Below are 23,091 nucleotides of genomic sequence, written 5' to 3'. Positions count from 1 at the left end.
ATCTAAAAAAAGTTAAAGTATGTAGTATCGCTAAGCCTTAAATGAGGGGTTTGCTGCTGTCCGCTGAGGAGTTCTGTCCTCTATCTCCAACCACAGTTTGGGCAAAATTAAACACATTATAACCTCTATAGTACAAAAATAATTATTAAAATCGGTTATAATTTGTCGGAGTTATGGTGTAAAATCGTCAAACACTCATCCTTTCTACCAAAGGAACCGAGCTTAATGTCCAACCACTTTCCTGTCTGGAAGACTGGCTAACGAACCATTAAATTATACGTTTAGGTACCTCATACAAGGCTCAAGTATCAAGTTACCGCATGTTTTTAACCGCTCGATGGGTAGTTTTTAACCGACTACGGGGGGGTAATGTGTTCAACAGTTTGTAGAGTTGTTCCATTTTTGTGAAGCCCCTGGGCCAATTTTTATAATTTGAGTGTCCTTGGCTTCCTCTTAGCGATCTTATTCTTCGAGGCTATGTTATGTCGCAATAAGTCTAATATAAATAATATATAATAGTTTAATATAGTCTAATAATGGATGTTACATACCAAAATATGCAAAGAAAAAATATGTATTGAGAGAAATGTTCTGAACAACAGATAGGCGTAATCGGTGCCCACAAATTCCTCAAACTCCAACGATGGTTTTGGTACAATCATCACAACTACGGTGGCGAACGACTACGCCCATCTCTCAAATATATTTTGATCTTTATCATTACAAATAATAATAATAATTATTATTATTATTACTTTTTTAAGGTACATGTTTTCAACATTGATTTAGATTCCTATAAAAAATTTATTTCTATGTAGTTGGGTTTTAATTATTGAACCTTAGATACTTAAGTAAAAATAAAAGAAAATCGCTTCATTATTCAAAGGAAAGTATCAAACACGTCTGCAATTTCCAACAACACAATAATAGAAAATGCTTGACAGTTGACAGGTAGGTAACCCACCCATTTTTAATAACTTACGAGGCGAAACCAAAAAATTCCATCTCCTTATGTCATTATCGTTTGTAATAACTGGCCAAAAATTTTAAACGGTATAGTAATTTGTAAAGATAAAAAATGTTTTTTTTTGTGTTTAACTGCGTAATATTATTATCTTCTTTGGTTTAGTAAGGGAGAAAAGTTGAAAAAGTGTCCAGTGTATGCGCTAAATAACAGTTCAAAAATCCTCCACAATGGCGCTGGTGGATGCACAGGGTATTGTATGAATGTAGCAATCGTAGATGAATTGAAGTATGCCGAGTTAAAAAATTTAATGTCATTATCGACTAAAGTAGTTAATTATTGAGAATTTCAACAACTTACGTTGTACAAAATATTGTGGTAAATATAACCTTACTTCCTTGTATCTCCATACTTCCTTGTTTATTTTTCAAGCCTACTCTAACAATATTTATATTTGGCGCTTCTTTTAAGAGTTACCCTGATGCAAATGTGGCGCCATCCTAATTTAATACATTTTGACGACACTTTTTCATATACACAGATGACTCTCCTTACCTCTACCCTCCATATTATTGGGCACAGGTCTCTTCTCTCATAGGAGAGAGGGTTTTAGAGTATCGACCTACCACGCCGCCGCATCGCCGACCGACGGCTTAATGTTCTCTCCGAGGCATGGGGTGGACACCGCAGAATCCTTAACTCCGAGCTGGTAATCAAAATTTCAATAGAAAAATCGAACACCTATACCTAACAAATCTCGTGGAATCGAACTCAATATCCGTAGTTGAACATGCCAAACACTGGACCAACGAGGTAGTTGGTATAACCAATGTACTTGGTTATACCAACTACCTCGTTGGTATTACAAGTAATAGACCATTATATACGGGTCGGTATAGACAAGTAGATACCTAGGTATAAAATACTATAGCGGTCCGTTTATGGCACCCGTAATAATATGGCTGACGCAAGAAGACTGCCTATTTAGGAGCTTTGTCTGTGGCGCATGGAATTTGGATATGTAACACGATATGCCAAGTAGCAGACATTCACTCACGTATGTTGTAAAAAGATAGCAATTTGTAGAGATAAAAAAAAAACATGCGGGGTAGTCTTTGGTCACCGCCGATGGAAGTGAAACCTAAACGTATGTACATATATACACAGTATATAGAGACGGGCAGCGTACGGTGACGATGACGCGAGTCTCACGCTTTTTGTTCACCAAAAGAGTACACATATATGCACGGTATACATCAGTTGCGTTCCTAGGGTCTTGAATTTGAGCAAGCCAAGGTACTTAAAGGACTAATTTGATTGATTGTGACCTGTCAAACGTAGCTACTACGATTAGGCTTTACACGAGAGAGAATCAAACATGTCTTATTTTGAATTATTTTATAAATTCAATTTTGGAGTATTCGAGCACAGATATTTATTGTAAGGCAATCCCGGCTTTTCTGTGGCAGTATCGTATATATATAGAAAGAGTCGGTAAATTACACGTTTATATAAGATAGTATATGTATATATACGTATAGTTTATAGAAAGAGTTCGGTGACGATGACGCGAGTTCCATGATTTTTGTTCACCTAAAAATTACTCAACGCGCCTGCAGAAGTTAAATTTCAAAAATATCGTATTTCTAGAGTAGTATATATGAAACAAGGTGACAAATGTCAACGGGACTAAGCCTCCGCTGTCTGTTCGTCTGTCAGCGTGTGTAGTGCTTTTGCCACATAAGCAACAAAATTTAAAGAACGAATATGGTAATTTTCAAAATAGGTGCCTTGGATATTTAAGGAATATTTCGTGGGCGAATCCGACTCGCAGTTCCTAATTCCTAAATACCACCGCCATGTTTTAAAGATCTGCCTGCGCCTGCCTAAAATAGAATACCTAATAGGTATTTATACTCTAGACTGGATCGATTAGGCACTTGTAGAGTTATGGCTGTGAAATCTTTATGAAGGTAAGTACTTTAAAAATAAATAAAATTAAGTCCATGTCTAATGTCAAAATGTCAAAATAATAGTGTTTTACATAAATACATATTGAAGTTCAAGTTAAACTTGCGGTACTTAAAACCAAAAACCCGTGCTTTGCTCTATTCCAGGAGAAAAAGTGTAAAATGAAAACGATAGAATGTATCTTTTTAATTGTAAATAGGTTAGGTATGTATTAGATAGATAACTAATTAACTAAAAATAGACGTTTCAAAGTTTGGGACACCGAAATTTTGAAGGTAAATTATTTTTAGAAACTCTTTGTTAGCGAATACTAACAAGTATTCGCTAACAAAGAGTTTCTAAATTGAATAAAGAATTTCTAAATAATCGAAGTGGTTGGAAATTTGTAAGTCCTATTATTCTGAAATTAAGGCATGAAAGTCTGCATAGTTTTATGTATATATCTGCCTCTAAAAGAGTTTTTTTTAAACACGAATTTATCGAATAACTTTATAAGATCTAAATAACATCCGACGCAATAGGGGTAAGGTTTACCGTTTTGCATGAGTAATCGAACCGCTAAATGAATGTATTGATATGAGTGTGGTTTTTTGCATTACGTACTACGCGTTACGCACTTTTGGGCATGTTTGATATTATTTACTGTGTACATTTTCCTGAAAAGTTAACTTTTTTTTTAGGCACAAAGAAGTGTGGCAATGGTTTAAACTATTGTAGCCCTAGTTATTACTACTACTAGATTTCCTTACTTCTTAGTAGCTTCTTACGCTCAGGTTGCTTTTTTAAGAAGACTAGCTTTTGCCCGCGACTTCGTCCGCGTTAATTCCTGTATTTGACAAATCACGCGGGAATCATCAGTTTTCCCGGTAACAAAAACCGTAATTGTTTCTTAACTATAAAAGTTAGACATATTATAGCCTCGCGAACTTTTATGATTCTTCCTTCGACTTTCCTCATTAATCACTCTGTCCATTAGTAGAAACCGTATGAAAATCCGTTCGGAAGTTTTCGAGTTTTTTGCGCCCAGACAGACAGACAGCCGGTGAGGGGGCCTTGGTTGTATAATATGTAACGATTCTTAGTGATAAGTCGGCCTTTGCACCCTCATACTATGGACTGCTTCGTTTTCTTTAATGTTGTTTGGCGTTCCGTTGCATAAAAAATATTCTATTTAACTAATTCTATCGAAAATAATGATTAATAATTAAAGAGGAAGTCTTATTAAACTGCACCAAATGATATTGGGTGAAAGTTGACATGCCTAATACTGGGTCAATTCATACCTTATAATTTGATGCAGTTTTACGAACAGGTACCGATTACCCCAAAGCAGGTTCTTATAATTTAGTATATTATGTTCTAAGGTAATGGGCCACCAGCCTAGCGATGCGAAAGTTAGTTTTTATATTGGGTTTATAAAATTAAAATTTTATTACCTCTTTTAACAAAGTATTGACCAGATTCACTCTTATTAACCGGACTGGATTGGCTGGACAGCCAATGGCGGTTGCATAACTGGTCGGGTTTTGTCGTTTCGAACCTCGAACACAATCTGAGTCACGTACTGGCAGGGATTTGTTTTGAAATTAGAACGCCGAGCGGCGACAACGTTCTGTGGATTATCGTCATTGGTATTTTCTAATTACCTCGCGAGGTAGCAGTGGTACCAACCATAACTTTTCATATTTAACTACAATACTAAATAGTAAAGTGCCGTTTATACCGTAATTGCAAAATAGGTTTGACATAGGTTTTAGACGAAGCATAAAAAAATATCTGTGATCACAGTAGATTTTTTTACAATGCTTATCAATTTTAGTTAAATACATAAAACTTACGCAGGTACGCTAATAAATTAATAGGTTTAAACTGTAATTCTTATATTGTGTACCTACCATACACAAATTGCTATAAAAATAAAAATCGTCCATTGCGCAGCAAAACCCATAGATTAACACCACTAAGGGATATGGAAAGACCTTCGGAAGTAGTTTTACGTGACGTAACCAATACCTATCCGTTTTTTTGTAACAAGATTTGAATCAGACTTCTTGGAAGAATATCAGATTAGGTGGGATTACGAAAACCCCTCAGTACCCGGTTTCGGCAGGCTCCGGGATTTTCTAAGAACACGCATCCCTCGCATGACCACGTTAAGCTGTTCCGGTAAATATCCCTACTTTTTTATAATACCTAATCGTCAGATTGCTTTAGATAGTTAGATTTTAACAGCGTGGAGGGTCTAAGATCTAAATCCCCTCTCAGATCGAAAACCTCTCTTATGGAAAATGTGGTCTTGTCAGTGGCGTGCACAGAAATGTGGACCAGGGTAAGCATGAAGAAGTAAAATGGAAAAAGAATGGCAAAATCTTCCTCTGTTGCCAGTTACGGGATGGATGGACAGACAACGGATGACGAAAAAAAAACAAAAAAAAAAAACTAGATGGGTCTTGTAAACTTTAGGTAATGTCTAATAGCTACATTTCAATAGTTTCATGATCTATACACACTTATCATTTTATATTTTACCTTTGTGTCGCACAGTCTGTTAAAAACTAAAAACTAACTACGATGGCAATAGTAATAGTCTTCATTGAATAGTAAAATATATAATCGCTACAGCATAAAAATCTGCTTACAGAAAACCTATTATGTGTTAATCGTGGGTGCTGTGCCAATTATTCCGATATTATTGCTGTGGTAGAGTTAATTGCGCATTTTCCTTGTAGAATCACATCATTTTTCATGATTATTAGTTATTTCCACAACTATCTAGGTTATTTTTAAATTAGGATTTAGAAACCAGTGTAAAGGTATGTTATTATTAATATTAGATAGGTACGTCAAATAAGTTTTTTTGAACAATGCATTGATTATAAAATTTATATTTATTATTATATTTAATTAGAAACACTCGCTCAATAATTCACAATACGTATACGATTATTGAGTATAAGTAAAAATAGTATAAGTAAACTAAATTATTGTAAAATATATCTACTAATATTTTACAATAATAAAGCGGTTATAGCTTAGAAGTTGAGCCTATTTACAGGGGGGCGGAGATCGGGCCCCGGGCCTCTCTTTTCCTTTATCTTTTCAGTTTTATGAATGAATGATTGAATACAGCGGCGGCCTTATCGCCACTTGGTCATCGATTCCAGGCAACCAATGGCGTAAAACACAACTCAATAAGAGAGTTTTATAATATCACTTGCTTTTTTCTGAGGTGCGTCTTCTAAGGTGCAAGCAGGATGAATAACACTACCGCAACAATAAACCCTTCCGCCAGTGCGTTACATTTAAATTTAAAATTCATTTATTTAAAGTAGGCTCAAATAAAAGGCACTGTTGAAACGTCAAGTATGTCTATTTGTAGTGCCAGACCGGTTCGGAAAGTGATTTGCTTGATAGATTAGCCCTAATAAAAAAAAATAAAAAATTAAAGATTACGCGATATGTAATACTTTATTTATAATGTGCGAACGTGATGTAGGATGATTTTTGTTATGCGATGCAGTGCATCGCCCGCCCTAATGTGCGCAAAACCTTCCTCCATTAAATACTTTTTGTTCCTCTGTAACCAGCCATTATGTTCGCGATGCGCTTGGTTCTTATGGAAGTCGACAATAAAGAAAATATAATATGGCATGACCTCGCATGGCGGGCGGGACCGCATTAATCTCTCGTTCTTGAATTTCTGCTGCCGTATATGGCCTGCGCGCGCGCCGACACGCTATGGGCATTGCCATACAGTGTTACAGAAATCATGTGTTTAAAATTGTACGCTTAATGAAGTATATATAGTAAGATTATACGTACATAAATGTGTCTGTTTGTTTATTTGTTACCTATGTTCGGCTCAATTACTGCATCGATCTTGATGAAACGCAAATTATACATATAGCTTGCATCCTGCAGACAGACATAGCATACCTCCTATACTGTACGGCTTCAAAGTCGAAGCGAATATAGTAAAAAATTGCATAGAGCTTCTGATAACATCATCTTTATCCTGGTAATTTTTCAAAATAAAAACTATTTTTGCGGAAAAAAACCTAAAATATATGGACGAAGTCACGGGTAACATATAATACCCCGGTATAACTAGACATGTATCCAACAATAATGTTTAGTGAGTAGGTATGTGAGAACAAGATGTGATATTTTTTTCATTTATTAAAACGTACGAGGTTTATTAACAGCGTCGCCTAGAGAAAAAGCTATATAAATAGGAATTTACAAATAAAATTAAGCCTCATTCGCATTTCATAATCTACAACCTTATTACTGTTCTTTAGAAATTCCATTCCGTTTGTGTCCTTGGGATAAAAAGCCTATGCTACTCTCTATCCTCTCAACTTAACTCTGTGCCAAAAGTTCAGTTGATTTGCTTTTTGCTTTGCTTAGCTAGGGCTTGGTGTAAAGGAAGGTCACAACAAACACACTTTTGCATTTATAATATTAGTAAGGATGTTAAAACGATCATTTTAGGAACTACCAGTCCAATTTGAGTCAAAGTCAAATATTTCTTTATTCAAATAGGCACATAGATGGCACTTTTAATGCGTTGATTACATACAAAATGTGTACATAGCAGTGATTAGTGATGGCGATCACTACATTCGATAACTTAAAACTAAATCTATGAGGGTTCCAAATGCGCCCTGGTCGAAGAACAAGCCCGCAACAAACTTAGCCGGGTGAGCTAAATATTTCTAACGGTATATATGTACATATATCGTCCGTATATGGAATCCTGGATACCTACACGGTACGGACGCAAATTGACTAAACACTACCACAGTATTCCAATTCGTCGCCTGGTGACTGGGCCACGGGAACGCTTTAGCATAACTTTAGCATCCTACATAAATCCTACTTTATTGTTAATTAATGACTTTGGTTAATTTAACATAATAGAAACACGCTACGCGCCTTAGTTCGTATACAAGAGGGTAAAAAAAAAACTTGAACTACTGGGTCAATGCTAACAACTGCGCGAGCAACGGAAGTTTAATAACGGCGGGACGCCAATTTCCTGATAGATGACCGATACTTAGTTTTAAATTAAAACAAGTTAGTAAATAATTACACGTCTGACTGCGTCGCAGGTCTAGTAGTTAGCATGTTTAACTACAAAGCTCGTGGTCCTGGGATCGAATACAAGGTTGAGCCAAAACTTGTTGGACAGGTATTTTGGTTTTTATGTTTTCTCAGTACCCGCGCACCGGGCGGGTTTGCATCCCTATGTTGTTAATATCCCAAAAACTCGCACGAAGCGATTTGCATCTTCGTTTCTTATACGCATCTCTGGGGTTTGGAACGCCCTTCTGAGTTCTGTGTCTCCTAATCCTTACAACCTATCTTCTTCTTCGCATCGTAGGCGACATATACACTTTCGACCAGGTGAGATTGTGGTCAAGCGCTAGTCTATTATAGTTTTAAAAAAAAGCCCGAAGTTACGAAAACTGCGGTGACAAAACCCCGTGTCTCAGTCCCAGTTGTTGAAACTAACTTGTGATCATATACCTACTTACTTAACAGTCCTTGACTAAAGGCTCCTCGGAACAGAAGGGGTTGCCCATAATCGCTACGGGGTTCGTGATCCCATTAGATGGTAGCGCAGCTACCTACCCGCAGAAAGAGAAGTGGTGACAAATATTTTCCTGACCCGAGGATTGATGCTAGGACCTCGTGACCCGTTGTTGAACGCGCTACCCACCAGATCATAAACATATCTTTAGTCATTGACCTGAATTAAAAGCATTTTATTATTTTATTATTATTTATTGTTATTAATGTTAATACTGAGTAAGTAGTGTTTCATACCTTGGTACGGAACACTTTGTGTGCATGTCCATCTCGCACTTAGTCGATTTTCATTTACTGTGGTAATAATATGGCATTAACCCATATAGTCACCTAATAAGAAGGCTTACATCCGATCCGATCCGATCCGATTTTAGTTTTCATATTGACTAGACTTGAAGATGCGGTCACATTATAGATAACTAGGAGGTAGGTTTTTTGTGTTCCAATACAAGTTAGTCCTTGACTGCTCACCTGGTGATGAGTGATGATGCAGTGTATGATGTACATTTACGTAACATCCAAGTTAGCGTTCACCTGTCATTTTACATGGCGGACTAAATGAAAAGATTTCGCAACTCCAAGCAAGTTTTTCATTGTATTTCTCAAGAAAAAAAAGGCGGGCAGTAAGTTAGCCAAGCTCCATATATCCCACATATTAAATCCCTTTGTATTAGTAACAGTTGGAAAAAAATAGAATACGTGCGCTAGGTTTTCTAAATAGCCTAAATTTACCTTAAAAAACCAGTTCTAAATCTATCAAAAACTAAGAACGACTATTATAATGCTACGTAGGTAGCTAATGTTCTAAACGTAGATAAAAATCTCGCAAGTTCACACTTTTTTGTCTTTACTTATAGTGCTAAACTGTCTTGTCAAACCCATTAACATATTCTTACGGCCTCTCCTAGTTGCCGCTATTTTGGAAATAAAAATGGCGGACTAGTATCTAAGCCAAACATTTAAACACCTTTGAGACGATAGGTAGATGCCAAGTATAAGTGGAGAAGCACTGTCATGAACAATTTGACAACTTATAATTCATAATTTTTTTCTGGTTTGGTCTGATAGGAGGCTTGAGCTGAGTCGTTACGACAAAGAAGTGCCGCCAAGTGATTTAACGATTCCACGTACAAACCGATTAGGGTTTAATGATTTCCATACTCTTAACAGGTTAACCCGCTACCGTCTTAAACAGCATCGCCGTTTTGGTGAGATTTCAGTCGAGGGCTGAGCTTCCAATGTCATTTTATAAAAGATACTAATTACAGTGAAACAAACGCAGCGTTTTTTTACTGTACAATACCGAGTAAGGATAGAGTGTTCCGCATAAGGAAATTTCAGCGATGTTCGTAATTTTCCGAGTAGTAAGACGAAAATAAAATATGATGTCACTGTTTAGAACAATAATTGTGGTTATTTAGTTACATTCCTACCTAAAGCCTACGGTTATGTTGTCTCGTATTATTAAAATATTAGTTATACTTCGATTAAATGCCCAACGCACCTGAGACTAAAATACAAGTTCAAACTAAAACCTGACTAGGGAGGAATTTAAGTTTTATAGAAATCAAAAACTGCGCTACGCAAAAGGTGAAAAAAACTAGGTACCTACTCGTACCTAGCTCTAAAAAGTTTTAAATCCTGATTTAATACCAAAGATCTAATGTTAAAAAAAGGCGTAATCGAAGGTCACCTTAGTAGTGTTGATTATACGGAGGCTTTTCAACACTGCACTGTAAATTATCGACAGTGTTGGAAAGCCACAATTATTGTGACCGTGTAAAACCACCAACTTTGTTTGAAGTTTTTAGAAAATGTAGTCACCAACAACGTCTATGTGTTAAATATATTTATCACTTATCAAGTGCATTAACATTGCAATCAAGCGCTAATCTGTGGTTTATTTACAAAAAATTAAAATCATCGGAGATGGGTAAAACTAAGTACCTTTAATCACACAACAAAGTAGGTATAATCTATAATTTATTCCGTTTAAAAAATCCTATTATAGTTAAGTAGACTACAGTAGCTTGTTGGCGCCACAAGCCTTAGTTTACATAACGTTGGTTAACGTTAATGTGAATTTAATATTTCCCACAAGCTTCCATTGTTCTTGGTCTCCCCTCGGTCTATAAGAAATAAAAATTCCCTTTATTTTGAACTTACTGAATTGTAAGGTGGATGTGAGTTTGAAAGTGGAGAAGGTATTCAAAGAGCCACGATCATTCTTGTTCCAAACCGCGTTAAACTGAGTTTTATTCGAATTGGTATAACATTGGTATGGCACAAATTAAAACTGAATATTTCAGGTACTTTGTTCACAAAATAACTTAAGCTAAGTCTAAAGCAAGATGAACATCCTGCGTCTGCGTTGGCGTGCAAACGTACGACCAATAACAAAACACGCCAGACTGAACAAGTCTTCTGATTGGTTACAAGTGCGACGCAAAGTTGCTTACTGCAGCTTGCACTTTAGGCGGTATTGCTTAAAAATCAAAGCTGGACAGGTTTTTCTGTGGAAAAATCTCAGAAAATTGCCTTTGTCCACCCGGGTGCCGTCGGGGGCGTTGGTCTTAGTCATCCTTAAAGCACACCAATCTATTCTGGTTCTATTCCGAGCCCAGCAGTAAAACTTTAATCGTAAATGGAAGCCTGCCACGAGACCAATTCCCTTGGAGATATTATAAGTAAGACCCTTCAGATGTTAAAGTTTTTAATCGTTGTTGTTCCAGGTAAACGGCGGTGGGGCGGCAGAACGCGCGGGCCTGCAGGCGGGCGACGCGCTCATCCGCGTCAACACCACGGACGTGTACACGCTGCGTCACCAGGAGGCCCAGGACACCATCCGAGCGGCCGGGCCCGCTCTCGAGCTTACGGTGCAGAGGTATATATACAATTCTTTATTAAAAATCCCATGAAAGGGTAGATTAATTACGAACACTAAACGTCGCCACGGGATTTTTATTTGTTTTTCGTACTGTGAAGATGAGTGAATCTAATAAAGAAATTCGATACAGTTTTAAATTTGACTACCAAAATTCTCATAAAAAATGCGAAGAAACTTTTTCCCCAACCTTCATAAGTGCCGGTGATTGAATTGATTGAATATATACGTTTCATGTATAAAAACACACCCAATTTAGCAGATGCCTTACGGGCCCGATTAGAGCCTGAATGCTGGCTGGACAAATTTCAAAAACTCCGGAATCAATATGTAATGTTATACCATAACTCCATCCAGTTAAGGGATTTTTAGGCGCTTGTTTTTAAAAATAAAAAATGTTCGCCCAACGTTTTCCCACTAACAGAAATGATGAAGGTTACATTTTGGAAGAATGCTCACCTCTCGACTGTGAATTCCAGTATAAGACGTGAAGTTAAATCTGACTGAGCAAACAAATGAGACCAGACGCGACACATGTATCGCTGTATGTTACGAGAGTGAGATGCTTAGTTTGCAGACTGTATTGGTTTCAGCATCAGGTTAAGGTCACCTTATTATTGCACTATTATTAGGATTAGGTACCTCGCTTCGTTCGGTCAACTAATTCATTTAAGACATTACCTTGACTTATTTAGATCGGCGTGAACCCCTTTCAACTTTAGAAAAAACACACCTCAAAACCTTTTTCGTCAAGTTATTGTATTAAGACACATGGATTAAGACTCCAAAAATAATCCCTCAGTATTTTTGACAATAAACTTAAACTGGTTAAAGGCCGGTTATAGCCGCGTGCTCGTTGGATTGCGGAGAAAAAATTACATGATCGAACTAACCGACGAGTTTAACTTTTTGCGATGAGATGATTAACAACATCGGAATGCTTAAAAAAGTAATTAAAAGCTCTCTTTAAGCATTCAGCACTTGCGGCGCCTAGTTTCCGGTCTCGTGTTAAATAACTATATTGACATTCAAGATGCATGTAAGTTAATTACGTCACTTGAATGTCGCTTATATGGAATGGAAGCCAGGTGGTAATTCTCATTATACAAACCATTTGCGTAATGGAAGCCTCACAAAAACAGATAGCTACGAGTGTCTGGTTTTGTTGACCATTTTTTCTTAAACTGCTCCGGAAATTCGTTTATAAATGCCTTTTTGACACGTGACCTATTTCTATTAATATACCTACGCTATAGGTCTATTGTTTTTGTTTATCGGTTGAATGCGATCTCAGCTGATTTCTTACGTGCTAATGCAGCATCACATTACGCTTCTATTGTAAAGATGGCAGTCTTGCTATTCCCTTTGCGGACTACTAGGTACTTGATGTGTCCGAATCATCTTAGATTACTTTTAAAAATGCAACCAAACAACCGATATTACAACGCATCCTGGATTCTTTAGAGAAAGATTTCTACGAAGGATATGAATTTGATGTTTGATTACCTAGGCGAGGCTAATGGCCAGTACGGAGAGCAGGTTACTTATTAAACTAAGTAATCTTCGGACGGTTCTTTGCAAAATGGTATAGTATCTACCGGAATTAGCCGCAGACTGCTACTTTTTACTTGTTCAGATTAAAGGCAAGTCCTACTCACAATTATCTTAAGGCTAAAAATCTGGATCATTTGTCTGACAGCAAACCTTAAAATCGACATACTTAATCCAAGGTAGAAACATAGGTACTCGTAAGCGGATCACCTTGACTTGGGCAGGTACAGAAGTTAGAATTTCAATTATTTCTAATCATCTTTAATTGCCGAAGTTATTAGTTGGATAATGTTATTGTTCATATCTAATCTTTTGTGCTTTTCGTAATATTGTTTTCCCCCGCGTGGAACTTATAAAACTTATATTTCTTTTGCCTAATAGCTGTTTTACGTAAATGACTGACATCTTCACTTTCGCACTTAAAAGTTGTAATGAGGCTTTTCTTTGACTATTTACAAATAGCAGCATAAATCTATTTTCGATCTCAAGATAAATTCTTGAAGGAAACAGACTAAAGAAGCTAGATGATAATCGTCATCGACAGCGTCATAATTAACTTTTCAGAGTTGCCGACCTGTCTTCTGCTTATGAAAATATAGCCAGACTGGAAAAAGGAGTTGGCAGACGAATATCGAGGCTGGGCTCTAAGTATTGAAAGTACTTTCTAAGGATTTTATCCTTATTTGCCTTTTCACTGACTATTTATAATAAAGTTGAGGATTTATCTTTTGTATAAAAACTTTTAATTATTTCAGAGGTGGCGGTACTTGGCGGCCGGCGGTAACTCCCACAGGCAGCCTGCCTAGGCCGGGATCCAAGCCCCTTGGCTCGAGTCCTGTTAATGTCACCAACACCTCCCTTAAGGCGACGCCACAGCCCACACGCGCTTTCGGCTCCGGGCACAACAACGTTGCTAAACCTTTTGGTTACGTAAGTACCTACCTATCTCTATCTCTCTATTGTTTTTGAATCTCCTGCTTTTTCTGAACTGCCAATATCTTAAACTAAATCAACACGACAAAGTTAAACTACCTACGCAAGAACGTGGTCTGGTTTTTTAGTAGAAACGTTGTTTGTGAGATATATTATAGCAATAATATATCTCCAAGCAAGACTCAAGACTAAATTTTCGCTGTGATGTCTTATCCACAGATTTGGTTACAGTTTTTTCTCTTTAAAATCATTGCACTCATGATATACGAATCTTAAAGACAAAGGCTTGTCATTGGTGCCAATGGTGTTCCATCTGCAAATATACGCACAATTTTCTTATTGGAGACCGTTGCTAGTTTAGATATCAGGTACTTACATGCTTGTACTCAAGCCTGTATTGTTTCCAGATGAATGGAAGCGACAACGTAAAGAGTATCGTCAACAAGCAGTACAACACGCCAGTCAACATGTACAGCGACAAAACGATCGCCGAGACGTTGTCCGCACAAACTGAGGTCTTGGCCGGAGGCGTTCTTGGGTATGCATAAACATATATTTCCTTACTAGAAATTTAACTGCGATTTTGAGTAAGTTACAAAAAATTTGTCATATCAACTGAGTACTGATATATGAAGCAAGCAACATAATGAAACTCATCCCAAAGAATTTTGAATTTTTTAATAAATATAAAGATTGTTTTATTTTTTATCGATTTTCAGGGTGAACTTTAAGAAAAATGAGAAGACTTATGACTCAGAGAAGAGTGCCGTCTTCAAGGTGCTACAAGAGGCAGAAAATGACCCAGAGCCAGGTATAAGAATTTTACGACCCTTTAGTATAATTCGTTCTATCGTACGTTGACATTTTCCTTCCCTGTGAGAAAGTTCATAGTATAGTAATGATGATAACATATAGTCAATCTAGATAAGGTATATTCTTATTGCAAAAAATAAAAGCAGAATGTGGTGACCCAAGAACTGGCGATTATTCCAAATGTATAGTGTTGCCTTGCAATGTAAACTCGAAATAGCGCCAACGTCTTGGGCGTTGGATGACCATTTTGGCATAATTTTTATTTCTATATATTTTGGTATATATTTATTATTTTATTTGCAAAATTCTGTTTTTATATAAATAAGCTAGCATTATCCTGAAAAAAAATTGTACGTGCCTGAGATAGTTAACCTGATGATATTGGGTAGTGTCGGAAGTGTCGACGGGCACGACGACGCCGGTTAGCGGCTTGCGGCACGTGACCGCGCCCGTCACCCGGCCCGACGCGCCCATCAACAACACCGGCGGCCTGCCGCCCGGACAGAACATTTGCGAGGAGTGCGAACGACTCATTACGTAAGTCGGACGATCGACGCACATCGCCCGACGCGGTCGCAAACTTTTTCTTACGTTTCACCACTCGAGATAGGGTTGTCGCTTGCTAGCGTTGTTTCGGCATTTCGTTTTCGAATTCCCGCCAGATGCTTCGTTGATTTTTCGGTAATTTCTTCGTGTCAACTTCAGATTCTTGTCTTGTTTGTCTAGTGGGAGGCATTGATCGTGGCAAGTTACCAGCCAGTACTTGCCGCCAAACAAACCCTTCCGGTATAATCGCTTAGAAATGGATATAGGTTAAATTTAACTGTAAGACCCCTAACAGGTTAGCCCGTTACCATAACTGTATCATCACTTGTTTAAAGGGTAAAAAGAATACTAACAATGACTTCACAAAATTTTTCAACGGAGTGAATAAGACAGCATCCTGAATGGTGTTCGTTATAATCGTTTCTATGTGAAATAATAGTATTGGGGTCGGCAGAACCGTCCCACTTTTTATCGCGGGAGAGAGTGGTGCGCCCCGGAGCGGCGTGCGTGCGTGCGTGCGTGCCCGCCGCCCCGGCCCGCTTGTCGCCCGGCGCGCCGCACCGCCCCAGTATCCCCGTGGGCAGCCACCGCGTGCTGGCGGACGGGCGCGTGACGCTCGGCGCGCCCGCACCCGCACCGCCCCCGCTCGCCATACCGCCGCTCGCCGACACGCCCTATTGCTGCCAGTGTAACCGCTACATCGAGTAAGAGGCGTCTCTGAATGCCTGACGTGTTTGCGACCGTGTCGATATGTGCACTAGTTATATCGTAGTAGACGTGTAGTTATGTTCTGTGTCTCCGTCGCGGTCCGTTCGTGCGCCGTGTATATATCGACCGAATGGACCCGCGACGTAACAATCTCGGCGCAGACATTGGGTTTCGCATCCCGATATCTGCGCTGCGCTATAATTTATCATCACTTAACATTGCTCATCACTTTGATACATTCACGAGTTTCATTACCGCATAATATTAGCGCGACGTATTGCACTCAGCATGTCCTCACTTCATCACCGCACTGTTAGAGGAAGCGCACTTTTATTTCGCAGAATGGTGCACGAGCACATTTTTGGTAAGCATGAATGTTACTGTAGCTATACAGAAGATACTTACGTGAAACTTAATTACGTCGTAGTTTTAGAAAATATAACCTCATATTATTATTATGTAATCTGATCTCATAACGAGACTAATTCTTATGTATACCAATATCCTAACTTAACTAAATAGATAGGTCTAAAAGGAACCTATCTTAGCGAATCCTTAGCACAATGTTCTCTGTGAAAAAGGGCTGCACTACTTTTAGACCTGCCAATTAAGTTTAGTCTAGAACCAAGGTAATTGTGTACATTACAATTAGTAGGTAAATACCACGGGCTACTTTTCTTCAGCTTGAGCTGCTTTATAAACGCTTAAAACAAGTAGACGATTTTATATCGACCGGGTTTAGATTATGTAACTTACCTACTCGCTGTTATATGCGTAAGACATCCACATTTATTTCGGATTTTGGCACATCTTGTGAAAACCGTTTGTTTTCTTGGATTTAAAAGTAGCCCATGTTACTTTTATCACACTTTTTTATTCATAATGTTAGTAAGGATAATAAAAAAATATTTTTGTAGGTATAAGTATATAAAACGTCTAAATTAACGATCTCTTTCGGCGACTTTGCAAAATTTTGTTCAAGGTGCGGTACTTAACCAATTTCTACGAAATTATAATGGGGTGTAATTGAATAAAAACACATGAAAATCGGCCAAGAAACGGCTGTATAATTGGTGTAACTACCCATATAAAAAATATACACCGAATGAACCCTTTGATTCTTTCGGAACTCGATTAATTGTAGCTCGAACTTCTGAAAAGTGTGCTATGCGAAATCAGTTAGTCAAGACATATAGTAAAATCAAGCTTTAAACATGGGTAGGTAATCATTTTTAAAACATTTGTATATAATACACCTACAACAATTTGTACATATACAAAATCTGTACATATACTTACAATAATCTGTACATACACAACAACAAAAACCAATTGTTACTTACAAGAAGCAATCTTATTTGGCAAGTCTGAAGTAAGCCACAAGTCATTAAGGGTCGCGCAGGTTAAGCTTATATTATGTCATATTAGTGACATAGTAGTGAAGCTATATAATAAGTTTTGAAGTGGTGATAGCCTAGTGAGTAAAGTGTCGGCTTCCCTATCGGGGACCATATTCGCAGCCTGGCACACAACTCGTAACTTTTTGGAGTTAGTGCGTTTTTAAATTATTAAATATCACATGTTTTAACGGTAAAGGAAAACATCGCACGAGGAATCCTGCTTGAGAGTTCTCCACAATGTTTTCAAGGCGTGTAGTCTACCACCACCACTTGACCAGCGTGGTGGTCTAGGGACCTGAACCCTCATCTCATTCTCAGAGGAGACCCCAGTAATGGCTTGATGATATACGTGAACGTCCGTGAGCTAACTTCAGGCTGGCCAACTAATATCGTGCTTTAGGTACTTATATATTTACAACACTCAGCCTGTATGATAATTCTAATGAATAAGTAACGTCTAATCTAAGAAGATTCCTAGGCATACATCGACTTTCACCAATAGTTAGTTATCACTTAAGAGTTGGTGGAACGTTTTTTTTTTTGACACCGCCTAAATCATTAGGCGTTCGATTTAGGCGATGCCTATGTTTAGTGAAAACGGGCATAAAGCGCGTTAATTGTACGTACAGCGGCGTGTTCGTGCGCATCAAGGACAAGAATCTGCACGTAGAGTGCTTCAAGTGCGCGACGTGCGGTTCTTCACTCAAGAACCAGGGTTATTACAACCTCAACGGGAAGCTGTACTGCGACATCCACGCCAAGCTTGTCGCTCGTCAGAACCCGCCTGCGGCCAACCTCGAACCCGTCACAGTGTCACCGTAAGTAAATAAATAAAGAAATATACTACGACTACACACACATCGCCATCTAGCCCTAAAGCGTAGCTTGCGTTATGGGTATGAACTAAATTCAAATTCAAAATTCATTTATTTAAAGAAGGCCTAATATAAACACCAACATTCATTCTTAGCTCACTATATATATAACAAGATCAATAAAAAATTAAATTTCTATCCTATGACTAAATACCTAGCTAAAACGAAAATTACTACATGGCTACTGCAAATGAGCTATGATCAAACGGACGTTCATTCTATCAAATATATGACATCCCTAGCCATCCTGCAGTACGTATCTATAATATAAACACACACACACGGTACATGCAGCACAGTTTTAACGATTGCAGTGCCACCCTTGCTAGTATTTTAAGTGCCATTGTAACTGTTTCAAATAAAGATTTATTATTATTATTATTACTTTTGAAACGTCAAGTCTGTCTGTTTGTAGTGACTCTACCACCGGTTTGGAAGGCAGATTCTACCAAGAAGCCGGCAAGAAACTCAGCAGTTGCTCTTTTCCAACATCAACAATTTAAATCCAAGATGATTGATGAATATTTTCCATTAATAATATAATATACTTATAATTTACAAATAAATCAGAGTCCGAAAATCATTCATGTTTATCACACAAACATTTTCCAGTTGTGGGAATCGAACACACAGCCTTGCACTTAGAAAGCTGAACTTTTTAGTGACTTCCCTGGCGCAGTGGGGAGCTGTCTTCTGAGTGGAGGTGCGGGATTCAATGAAAGGAGGGGGAATTAATTAGTGTTTTTACCTACACTTGGCATCGACGGTAGGAGAGCCGTAGCTTAATTGGAGAAAGCGCTCAGGCCGCGATAACCAGAGAGTCGCAGGTTCATCCTGTCGGTTCCGAAATTTTTTATATGCATTTTAAATTTATAAAATTAATTTATCCTTTTGTATTTTAGCGGTGGTCGTATACCCACAAACACATACTCGACTCCTCTGCCACCGCTCTCTACCAACAACTACACCAACGGTTCCTCCTCAATGTTTAGCGTAAGTAATTTTGAGAAAATACTATTACAAGATGTATAATTCTAGAATGACCTATTGCGAAACAAGTGAGCTTTGTAATTAAAATTAGTGTGCCGAGCAATTAGCGGAATCTAAACGAGCAAGCATGCGGTACCTAAATAGAATCCGTCCGTGACCTCAAACTTGACTTCGGTCACCTTCGTTGTTCCGTCGTGGACATTTGTTGCTTTTATATTTCTATATGTTATATAACATATTACGACAATACACTCATGGCTGCCTATCGCAAAGTAAGCGTAGCTTGTGTTACGGATATCTCTTATGATAACTGATGAATATTTTCATGAATAATATTCATAAAAACATGTAAATTCTATATGTAAACACCCAGTTACTGAAAAACATTCATGTTTATCTCACAAACCTTTTCCAGTTTAGCGAATTGAACCCACAGGTCCTATGGTTCTATGGCTTTTTTTTCAGTGGTTTACCGTCAAAGTGTATTTTTCCATTCAAAAGTGGATACAAAATAATTAGGAATACAAATTGGTAGAGAAATCCCTGAATGAAAATTTGCATTATCACCATCATCATATCAACAAATTACCGGGCCACGGTACGGGCACGGGTCTCCTCCCACAATGAGAAGGGGTTAAGGCCGTAATCCACCACGCTGGCCCAGTGCGGATTGGTGGACTCCACACAACTTTGAGAAGATTATCAAGGACTATCGGGCATGTAGGTCTCCTTACGATGTTTCCTTCACCTATGAGGAACATCGTAAGTTAGAAGTGCGTGCATCGTAAGTTAAAAGTTAGAGGTCTGGGCTGGGATTCGAACTCGACCCCCGAAAAATTTGCATAAATTTGTATAATTGTATTTTATACGTAGCCATCAAGCAACCTTTCCGGGCCCAAGCCGTTTGGCTCCTCAATCGGGTCTGCGTACTCGCCTGCATCGCTATCTCCACGCTCGGCGCCGATGTCGCCCGCGCGTCCACTCGTGGCACAAGCGCCCGCGCCCGCACCCGCTGCGCTCTCGCCCGCAATCCCGGCGTCTACCCCCTTTGCACCGAGTAAGCGAGTTACTTTTGCCATATAAATAACACAAACACTATCTATAGTTAATCTTCCCATATCGCGTAAATAACATTGTCAAATACCGCGTAGTTACGGTACACTGTTTAATATATACTCCGTAGCTACACATAAGTAATCACTTGTGTGCATTCAAAGTTTTTTGCAGAAGGATCAAAAACTGATCAACTTAATAAGATAATAACAGCCGTTACAAACAAGAATGATAAGCTATTTTTTTTACTTTCGGAAAAATTAACTTTGCATTTGAATAAGGAGACGAAAATGATTCTAAACAGCAGTTCGTGTTACGACTGCTTGGTTTTTTTTTGTTAAATAGAATGAACAAAAGTACGCCTTTTTTTAATAATGTTAGTAGTGCTTTATAAAAAAAGAAGTTTATTATGACCATGACTATTTTACATTGGAAGTTTACACACCGATACGGGTATCAACATGATACGCCTAACACTAAAAGGTACCAGACAATGTTGCCAATTCTACACAAATCTCTTCAAAAAGAATGTGCTAGCCTTTTTCAAGGCATACATTTTGAAAGCGACAGCCCTACCTTTAGACACGTCAGTTGTGTTTAATTTAGAAACATAATTACGCAACAGAATTGGCAGTGTACCTACTGTTAAAAATGCAAACTAAAATGTATTGTGTCAGGATGTTGCATTAAATACTTTAAAAGTTTCTCCGCTTTTAAGCACCATCCACGCTCTGTTTTACCCACAAAAAATACTGTGAACATATTAAGTGTGCACCTACTACTATAGTTACTATAGTTCCGTATTTCTTGACAGTAAGCATATATTAGCTTAAGGTGTATTTTTCTCATATGTTGTTGTAATTGGAAACATTTACATAAATAATGATGTACGAAACGCACTGAGAGTTTTAGCCGCAAAGGACATCAAACAATACACTGATGTATAGCCGATTAATGTTAAGCCCTGCAACAATTTAAAACCTCTTGAAATATCATGAAGTTGTGGCCGGAGTTATGTGTATTCTGATACTGCTGGCATTCACATTTAACATAGCATCAATCTTCTCACCTCTTTCAATAAACAACCACGAAACCGATTCTTCAGTTTTCGGTGTTGGTGATATCGCTGACATAGGTATTCAGATATCATTCGATAATAAAACTGTTGCATTTGGGCGCTTCATAAACACAAGACTTTTACAATAATCTGCTGATGAGACTTTACATGTATAATTTTGTGAATACGGGTAAATCAGTCAAGTACAAAAGTAATAAATTGATAACATAACGTACGCAGCTAACGAAAATTAACAATTTATACTATTTCCCTAAATTAATCAATTGTTTTAAGAAGGTAACTATTTGAAATTCTTTGAAATTGACGACCGCGTGTGTTCTCCAGGAATCCGGCCTTTTGCTACCGTATTGAAATGAGCCAAGAAATGAAAATTTGAAGATTTGCCAATTCAAACTTAGTCGTTTTTTCAATAGTTTTTAAAATTTGAATAAAATAATAAGTTGGTATTCCTGCAATTAAAACGTCGAAAATATCATAAAACAAAAATTACATTGAAATTATTTTATCTACCGATGACATATTCCATCCTGCCGTTTACATGATGTTATATTGTTACTTTAAATGTTTTCAAATAGGGGTTAGATTCCTGCGTACCTTTGATATTTATTATTCTTGTCTCACTTATAGAATACAAACATACACTGTATAAATATATTTTATGATATGAAATGTAGTTTAATTAAATATCTAAGTTCAACTTTATATATGTCATGACTATAGGTAACTTTGCTTTTCAATGTAACCCGACCACATCTGGATGTTATTTTGTTCTGGAATGCATAAACGAAAAATCATATTACAAAATAATTCTTTACAATTCAACACATTTACCACACAGCAAAATCTGTCCTTGCGTTGACTGGGTATTTTATATTTAAAATCATAGTTACCTATATTTATGGCCCATTAATTATGCATATAGTGTGTATATTGTTTCATTATATATACTCGTTTTTTTTTTTCAATGTCAAACACACACCCTACATCTCTCCATACTACCTACCAATAGTAGAGCTAGTATATATGTTTATTTTCCCATTATCTCATCAAAGGTCTAGTCTCTGGGGTGATATAAATAAATATTGTAGACAGTTTTTTGGCTCTCACTTGTTGACATTGTGACCTAAATATAATTTTCGGTTGGCAAATGATCAATCACTTCAAAAATGCATGCTATACTTTTAATAGGTTCAGGTGGCTTAGCCAAATTTACAGTCAGTCTGTTTAAAGCAGCGTTCGATTAAAGTCTTCGACAAGGTAAAAGTTTGAATATATTTAATATTTTTAATTTATTAATCAAATGCATTCGGATCTTTTATTTTTTGAAGATTTTACTTGTTAATTTGTATATTCAATTGATACTTTATGCTCGTACTTGATCGTTAATTTTAGTAGTTTAATGCAGTATGCACAACCGTCAGTACTTACTTATTAATATTAATTATTTACATATAAGTTAGGTACTTAATATATACAATAATATAAATAATATATGTAGTAATAATAAAGATATTAAATAATCTAAGTCGAATTAGTTTGACTGTACTAATATTTCACGGAATAATTTTTCAAACTTATGTAGTACAACTGTTTATTTTTGACAGAGGCCCCAGTTTCCATTTTTAAAGGTAATCTATGAATAAGCGACAAATAAAATCATTATAATTGCTAAGCTTTCAATTGCTACTGTCTTGTAAATATCGAGTAAGGTTATGCGCTAAATAGACAGC

General features: G+C 37.4%; 1 protein-coding gene across 7 annotated transcripts in view; it reads left to right on the top strand.

Moving 5' to 3' along the window:
• The window catches only part of LOC120625744 (PDZ and LIM domain protein Zasp), a 60,666-nt gene that overhangs the window by 29,017 nt on the left and 8,558 nt on the right, over positions 1 to 23,091 (top strand). For 3 of the 7 annotated variants that reach the window (XM_039892922.1, XM_039892924.1, XM_039892920.1), the window contains exons 3-10: positions 11,263 to 11,414; positions 13,721 to 13,895; positions 14,306 to 14,436; positions 14,618 to 14,709; positions 15,697 to 15,961; positions 17,995 to 18,183; positions 19,143 to 19,233; positions 20,104 to 20,287. In XM_039892922.1, the coding sequence (XP_039748856.1) occupies positions 11,263 to 11,414; positions 13,721 to 13,895; positions 14,306 to 14,436; positions 14,618 to 14,709; positions 15,697 to 15,961; positions 17,995 to 18,183; positions 19,143 to 19,233; positions 20,104 to 20,287 (1,279 nt within the window). Of the gene's footprint in view, positions 1 to 11,262; positions 11,415 to 13,720; positions 13,896 to 14,305; positions 14,437 to 14,617; positions 14,710 to 15,100; positions 15,249 to 15,696; positions 15,962 to 17,994; positions 18,184 to 19,142; positions 19,234 to 20,103; positions 20,288 to 22,965; positions 22,990 to 23,091 lie in introns of all 7 variants that reach the window. The other 4 variants (XM_039892923.1, XM_039892918.1, XM_039892919.1 and 1 more) reach the window with 3 other exon arrangements.

The sequence above is a fragment of the Pararge aegeria genome, chromosome 8, assembly GCF_905163445.1.
Source record: "Pararge aegeria chromosome 8, ilParAegt1.1, whole genome shotgun sequence".
In the NCBI taxonomy this organism is placed as follows: domain Eukaryota; kingdom Metazoa; phylum Arthropoda; class Insecta; order Lepidoptera; family Nymphalidae; genus Pararge; species Pararge aegeria.
Note: the sequence above shows the minus strand (reverse complement) of the source record. Positions and strands in the feature narration are given on the sequence as shown.